This window comes from Otolemur garnettii, unplaced genomic scaffold, assembly GCF_000181295.1.
Source record: "Otolemur garnettii isolate 467f Iridium unplaced genomic scaffold, OtoGar3 scaffold00049, whole genome shotgun sequence".
Classification (NCBI taxonomy): domain Eukaryota; kingdom Metazoa; phylum Chordata; class Mammalia; order Primates; family Galagidae; genus Otolemur; species Otolemur garnettii.
Window position 1 is genome coordinate 5,646,789 of NW_003852444.1, and position 8,133 is coordinate 5,654,921.

Consider the following 8,133-nt stretch of genomic DNA (forward strand, 5'->3'; position numbering starts at 1 on the left):
TCATTGTTGTTTGGCGGGCACGGGCTGGGGATTCGAACCTGCCACCTTAGGTGTATGTGGCTGGCACCTTAGCCGCTTGAGCCACAGGCGCCGAGCCAATATTGTTAATTCTTTTTGGGTGTTTCAGCAAGGTCATTTTCAGCTCAGTATCAAGAACATCAGTGACAATGACTGTTACAACAATGAAGTGAGGTGCCTTATGAGGTAAGGAGGGTCACACACATCTGTCTGCTCAGCTGTGATCAGGTGGATTTCTGCTTTTGGATAGAGACTGGAGATTACTTTTAGAAGGCCCTTCCTGCTGCTGGAGTCTCTTCAGATCCTCCCTCCCCTAGGGAGGAGGAGTAATAAGGTGGAGTCTTAGCCCAGGTTCTGAGGTTTCTGAGCAGTGGAGGTTGTGAAAGAGTTATCTGAAACCACAGTGCAGAATCCAAAGGCCAACAGAGAGCTGAGGTCAGTCTTATCAAAAAGATGGTTAGAAATGTGCTAAAAGCCAGGGTCACTCATTGGAGAAAGGAGGAGAAGGCCCCACTAGGGAAAATGGCTAGGTGACCAGCTACCTGACCTCTCCAATAGGCGCCATACCTGGGGAGGCTGGCCAGACTTCAAGGGTTTAGCTGGTGGCTGAGAGTCTTTGATTCTGTGATTTTTCTTGTGAGGTTCCACAGCTAGATCTGAAAGGCAATCCAGAGAGTTTCAGAAATGTTTTACACACAGGCAATAGCATTTGAATGAGTAATGGGTTTTATTTAGTGTGTATGTGTGTTTGAGACAGAGTCTCACTCTTTTGCCGTGGCTAGAGTGCTGTGGCATCATAGCTCACAGCATCCTCAAACTCTTGGGCTTAAACAATCCTCTTGCTTCAGCCTCCCAAGTTGCTGGGCTACAGGCGTGCACCACTGCCTGGCTAGTTTTTCTATGTTTGGTAGCAATGGGACCTTACTCTTGCTCAGGCTGGTCTCAAACTCCTAAGCTCAGGTGTTCTACGCATTTCAGCTTCCCAGAGAGATAGGTTTACAGGCATGGACCATTATGCCCAACTAGAATGTTTACATTACCTAGATGTTTACATCTTCAAGACATCATCAATTTTAATAAGATTATTTTGCATTTCTGTTTACTGGTGACAAAAAACAATAGTGGCAACAAGCAATATTTAATAATTGGGAAATGAAAGAGAAAAATTAAAATAGAAAATTTTAATTTACAATAGGGAAAAACAGAACAAATCTTTAATAAATAGATATTTTCTGTTCCAGAATCAGAACTTAAGATGACATACTTAATATCCAATCCAATATATGGAGTTAATAGAAATTAGATCCCTAATATATTATTTTATGGAAATTGACAAAACTCTAATAAAATTTCTTTAAAGAAAATAAGTTAAGCACACTTTTCAAAAAGGAGTAAGACAATGATATGATAAATTATTTATATATAGAACATTATGCAAAGGACATTTAAATTTTGTGGCATTGGATTCAAAGCAGAACAATAGATAAAAACTCAAGGATTCTAGTAGTTCTAAACTTGGTAAAAAAGTTAGCATACAATAGTCTAGGATAACAAAATAAGAAAAATAGATGTTGTATTGGTGGTTATAAAACATGTATGTCTTCCTCTGACATCATTTGTCATAATGAGCTCCAGATGTTTAAAGAATTAATATTGGAAATATCTCTTTAGGCTTGGCACCTGTAACTCAAGTGGCTAAGGCACCAGCTACATACACCTTACCCGGCGGGTTTGAATCCAGCCCATGTCCACCAAATAACAATGACAGCTGTAATCAAAAAACAGCTGGGTGTTGTGGTGGGCACCTGTGGTCCCAGCTGCTTGGGAGGCAGAGGCAGGAGAATTACTTGAGCCCAGGAGTTGGTTGGAGGTCGCTGTGAGCTGTGATGCCATGGCACTCTACCCAGGTCAACGGCTTGAGGCTCTGTCTTGGGGGGGAAAGAAAATATCTCTTTAAAAGTTAAACAAAATGGTATGTTACAGTTATCTAGCTGTGGTAGATGAATTAACTTTTTGAGTATTAAATCAGTAGGCTAAATTATCAATGGCAGATTGGGAGGACTTGATCATATCAAAATTAAGCAGTAATTCTCTCTCTGTTTATTTATTTTTTGAGACAGAATCTCATTCTGTCACCCTGGGTAGAGTGCTGTATCATCATCATAGCTCACGGCAACCTCAAACTCCTGTGTTCAAGCAATCCTCTGGCCTCAGCCTCCCAAATAGCTGAGAGAACAGGTGTCTACCTAGCGTCCAGCTAGTTTTTCTGTTTTTAGTAGAGATGGGGTTTTGCTCTTGCTCAGGCTGTTTTCGAACTGCTGAGCTCAAGCAATTCACCGACCCTGGTCGTTCAGAGTGCTAGGATTATAGGCAAGAGCCATCACTCCTGGCCCACAGTAACACTTTTTTTTTGAGACAGAGTCTCACTTTGTTGCCCTCAGCAGAGTACTCTAGTATCATAGCTCACAGCAACCTCAAACTCTTGGGCTCAAGCAACTCTCTTGACTCAGCCTCCCTAGTAGTTGGGGCTACAGGTACCCACCACAATGCTATTTTTTATTTGTTGTTGTTTGGCAGGCCTGGGCTGGGTTCAAACCCACCAACCCCAGTGCATGTGGCTGGTGCCCTAATCACTGAGCTATGGGTACCCCCACTTAATTGATTCTTTTTTTTTTTTTTAACAGTCTCACTATGTCGCCCTTGGTAGAGTGCTGTGGCGTCACAGGTTTAAGTGATTCTCTTGCCTCAGCCTCCCAAGAGGCTGGGACTATAGACGCCCGCCACAATGCCCAGCTATTTTTTTTGTTGTAATTGTCATTGTTGTTTAGTAGACCTGGGCGGGGTTCGAACCCACCAGCCCCCATGTATGTGGCCAGCACCCTAACCACTGAGCTAAGGGCACCAGGCCATATGCTGCCATTTTCATCATTATCTTACAATTTGAAGAATCACTTTTGAGTCACTGAGCCATTTTGTAAATCAGAGATATAGTGCAACATAAAAAGGAAGAAAGTAAAGTATCTCAAGAATGTTTAAAAAAGTATCCAATGTGCGCAATACTAAAATGAAACCAGTATATAAACAATTAGACTTGGCTCAGTGCCTGTGGCTCAAGTGGCTAAGGCGCCAGCCATGTACACTTAAGATGGTGGGTTCGAATCCAGCCCGGGCCCACCAAAACAATGACGGCCGCAACCAAAAAATATAGCTGGGCGTTGTGGCGTGCACCTGTGGTCCCAGCTACTTGGGAGGCGGAGGCAGGAGACTCACTTGAGCCCAGGAGTTGGAGGTTGCTGTGAGCTGTGATGCCACAGCAGTCTACCCAGTGGGGACAGCTTGAGGTTCCTGTCTCAAAAAAAAAAAAAAAAAACAACTAGACTCCCATATGAGAGAAGAACCATAAGTATAGTCTAGTGAGGGGGAGGAGTGGAAGAAGGGGGGTCGGAGGGAAGGGGATTGAAGGAATCTCACCTTACATGCACAATGTGAGGGTGTTCAGCACACCTCCTGGGTGGAGGGCTCAACTACAACTTGAACTTTCCCTTAGTGAAAATAATGTAACCTAAATATTTGTACCTCATATTAATCTGAAATTAAAAAAAATTAAAGGGGAGAAAATGCAAAATTATTTGAAGTAAACAAAGCTGATACAAATTAATATTAAAAATGTAAAGAACAATTACAAATCTGCAGGTTGGCACGCATTCTCTACTAGATAAACAGTTAAAGGGTATGAACAAATAGTTTGCATAAGAGAATATGCAAGTATTAAGCCAATATTTGGGAATATTTCAGTGTGAATTAATAAAAGTGTAAGTCTATTTCATACCTATTAAAATAGCAAAGTGACAAAACTCAGTGTTAGTGTGTTTGTGGGGAAACAGACACACTCCCAGATTCCTGGTATGTTTTCTGGAGAGCAGTAGATCAAAATTAAATACAAGCTGTCAAGAAAATTAGTCTGGGCTCAGCACAGCTCTGGTGGGCGCCTGTGGTCCCAGCTACTTGGGAGGCTGAGGCAGGAGACTCACTTAAGCCCAGGAGTTGGAGGTTACGGTGAGCTGTGATGCCACAGCACTCTACCCAGGGGGACAACTTGAGGCTCTGTCTCAAAAAAAAGAAAAAGAAAAAGAAAATTAGTCTGTTCTTTGTGGCAGTACTCCCAAAGGAATAACTCTCCGGAAAATCATATAAAAGAAGAAAGATATTTGTACAAAGATAATTGTAACCACACTATTTAAGTAGTAAAATTCTAGTCATTACTCAACTACCTGACAACTTTGATAATTGTGGTGCAGACTAGAAAACATTAACATGTCATCATATTAGTAACTGCGAAAGCCATGAATCTGAGCACTTTGACAATATTATATGTAGAGTTTGTTATGTGGCTGTTGATGACTCTGTCAAATTATGTTTGTCTAATGAGAGCGTCAGTGCTGTTAGGAATTCTCAGTAATCTAAACCAATGCTGCTTCAACTCTAAGGTGATTAAATCAAGTGCTCAATCACCATTGTTATGGGATAAGATAAGGACCACCGACTCAAATTAAGATTTCAAAAAGGAGTCTTTTATTAATGGTGGGACTGTTTCAGCAAAGTCTAAAGCAGACTAAGGGAGACAGCATTGAAGCTCTCAAGTTGGGGTTGTTCTAGTCTAAAAGTTGGCAATGAGCCAAACAGGTGGTCTGAAAGTTAGCAATTAAAAGTAAAAAGAAAATTGGCGAAAGAAGCAGAAAGCAAGCACGGGTCACGATGACCCCCTTTTACAGGAGTGAACCGGCAGTTTAGCGGATTAGCCAATAGGTAACATAAAGGGCAGTTAGATAACAATAAGGTAACATAATGCAGATCTGGCAACTAATGGATAAATAAAACCATTTTGGACAGCACTTAGCTCATTAGCTTTCTTGATGACAGTTCTTGGCCCATCAGTTCTTATCTTGTCCTGTTCTGCCCTGATCCGGACTGATTTAAGAGTAATGGTACTTGGCATTGTTTCATTTACCTCTTTTACCCCTTCCTCCTACCCAGGGGTGGTGGGGGGTGGTGGTGGTGGGGGGGTGGTGTGAGGCCGTTGTGAGGCTGCCGGCATCCATTTTATGGGGGTGATCAGGGTTGCTGGCACCCATCTCACCATGTAGGGCTTACATATCAGAAAGCTCTGATTCTGCAACAATTACATCATCACAGTAAGTTCTACTGGACAATATTGAACTAAATTATTATTGTTATTATTATCATTATTATTATTATTTTTGAGACAGAGTCTCACTTTGTCGCCCTTGGTAGAGTGCCATAGCATCACAGTAACCTCCAATTCTTGGGCTTAAGCGATTCTCTTGCCTCAGCCTCGCTAGAAGCTGGGACTACAGGTGCCCGCCACAACACGTGGCTATTTTTTTGTTGCAGTTCAGCCAGGGCCGGGTTTGAACCCGCCACCCTTGGTATATGGGACCAGCACCCTACCCAGTGAGCCACATGTGCCGCCGAGATAAATGGAATTCTATCTCATTGACTTTATTGTCAATCCATAGGTGTGTTATAATAATTTGTTCTTTGTTTCTTGATAAGCAGTCCCTTTCAATAGCGTGGCTTTATTTTCTTTACCAATTTTTTTCCTATTCTGACCTTTCTGAGCTATACCCAAATTATAAGTTAATAAACCAGGCGCCGTTGTCCCAACTACTCGGGAGGCTGAGGCTGGAGGATCTCTTTGAGCCCAAGAGTTTGAGGTTGCTGTGAGGTAAGATACCACAACACTCGACCCAGAGTGACAGAGTGAGACTCTGTTTCCAAGAAAAAGAAAAAATAATAGTAACTTAATGTTTATCAGGGGTGATAATGTTTAAAGAAGTATTGCAATAATTTAAAGTGAGCTATGTATATATATATATCTGTATAATTTGTGAAGAAATACACCACAACTATAACCCCATGTGACTGTTTCATAAATTTATTTTATTAAAAGTTATTCTCTAGCATAACCAACCTGTGTTAGGATATAGGCATGATTTTTTCTTTCTTTCTTTCTTTTTTTTTTTTTTTGAGACTTAAGTGTCACTCTTGCCCAGCCTAAAGTGCCATGGCATCAGCTTAGCTCACAGCAACCTCAAACTCCTGGGCTCAAGTGATCCTGCCTCAGCCTCCCAAGTAGCTGGGACTACAGGCACCCACCAGGCCACTCAGCTTAATTTTTCCATTTTTAGTAGAGACCGGATCTTGGTCTTGCTCAGGCTAGTCTCAAACTCCTGATTTCAAGCAATCCTCCTGCCTCTGCCTTGCAGAGTGCTAGGATTACAGGCATGAGCCACCGGCCAGCCTACGGACATCATGCTTTGTTGGCTAAACATTTTGTGGGTGATTTCTTTTTCTTTACCTTTGTAAAGTGGAAATACTGACAATTGTCATGTTTTCTTCCAGGAATTTATGCAAATATTCTCATGAGGTTCTCTCTGAAGAGAACCGCAACATCCTGAAGTTGCATGAGCTCTCTGGCCTTAACCAAGAGGAATTAGCAGTGCTCCTCCTCCAAAGTGATCCTTTCTTTATGCCTGAGGTAAGTTACGATTCCTCCATTTAAGAAGCAGGGAGGGTGGCTTGGCACCTATAGCTCAGTGGCTGAGGGTACCAGCCACATACACCAGAGCTGGTGGGTTCAAATCTGGCCCAGGCCTGCCAAACATTAATGACAACTACAACCAAAAATAGCTGTCATTGTGGCTGGCCTCTGTAGTCCCAGCTACTTGGGAGACTGAGGCAAGAGACTCACTTAAACCCAGGAAAGAGTTTGAGGTTGCTGTGAGCTGTGATGCTACGGCACTCTACTTACGGCAACATAGTGAGGGTCTCACTCAAAAAAAAAAAAAACACAGGGAGGACTTGGTGCCCATAGTTCAGTGGTTAGGGCACTGGCCACATATACTGAGGCTGGCAGGTTTGAATCTGGCCCAGGCCTGCTTAACAACAATGAAAACTGCAACAAAAACATAGCCGGGAGTTGTGGCAGGGGCCTGTAGTCCCAGCTACTTGGGAGACTGAAGCAAGAGAATTGCTTGAGCCCAAGAGTTTGAGGTTGCTGTGAGCTGTGACGCCAAGGCACTCTGCTGAGGGCGACATAGACAGACTGTGTCTGAAAAAAAGAAAAGAAAAAGAAAAAAAGCAGGGAGAAAATACCATCGGCATTATTGTGGCATGGATGTGTTGGCATAGGAGCGGGAAAGACTCAAAGTTGGCATCAGGGCTGGGCAGGCGGCAGGCAGGGCTATTACTGAGTGACCTAAGAGAGCCCACCAGTCTCTCCCTGGGTGGAGTTTCTCATTGATTCGAGTCTGGAACGTCTCCTCCACCAGGCTGCTACAGAAGCCTGTGTGAGCAAGTGTGGGCTGAAGATGTAATAGGAGGAGGGCAGATTGATACTTTATATCAGGGTGCCTTCTCTGAAGAGGTGAGCTTTGAATTGAGGTTTAGAAGATGACAGGGAAGAGGATGCTAAGCTGTCATGACAGAGATTCCCCCAAATTTAATTTTATTTCTCTATCACCTGATAGTCTAGATCCAGGAGTCAGCGCTCTGTAAGGACCTGAGCTGATTTCTGTAGTTAGCTTTAGTTAGTATCGTTGGCATGAGTTTCTACTCAGAAATGCTGGTCAAGAAAAGTCTCTAAAGGAGCATTTTAACTTGGGGGAGTAGGATGAGATTTTTTCATAGGGCTTTAGCAGGAGGAGTGAAGAGTTCAGCTAGTTTCAAGAACAGTTGGTCAAGGAGGGAGGAATTATCCCTGCAGATTAGCAGCCATTGTTTGGACTTTATCAAAAGGGGTGAGGAGGGAAAGAGGGGCTAAGTTAATTTCTGGGAGGCATGTAGAGAAACAGCTGGGGTTGGGGGGGCAGTGGACAAGGATCTGAGGGCCACGGTGGGATATTCTCAGTCACTTCCCTGCTTGCTTTGCATTCACTCAGCTAGGATTTCAGAATCCCTGCAGATGTGAGGCAGCAGTGGACAGACTCTCCTGCCCTAAAAAAGTTAAAATATTCCCACTTTTTAACTTTGCTTTGACCTGTGAGGACATAAAAACATCAGGCAACCTGACTTCCTGTTTTTCATATATATATA

At 42.9% G+C, this 8,133-nt stretch overlaps 1 protein-coding gene across 2 annotated transcripts in view; it reads left to right on the forward strand.

The window, feature by feature from the left end:
• Positions 1–8,133, forward strand: part of ZC3HAV1 (zinc finger CCCH-type containing, antiviral 1) — a 65,850-nt gene that overhangs the window by 18,018 nt on the left and 39,699 nt on the right. For both annotated transcript variants that reach the window (XM_023514220.1, XM_023514219.1), the window contains exon 2: positions 6,442–6,577. In XM_023514220.1, the coding sequence (XP_023369988.1) occupies positions 6,442–6,577 (136 nt within the window). The remainder of the gene's footprint in view (positions 1–6,441; positions 6,578–8,133) is intronic.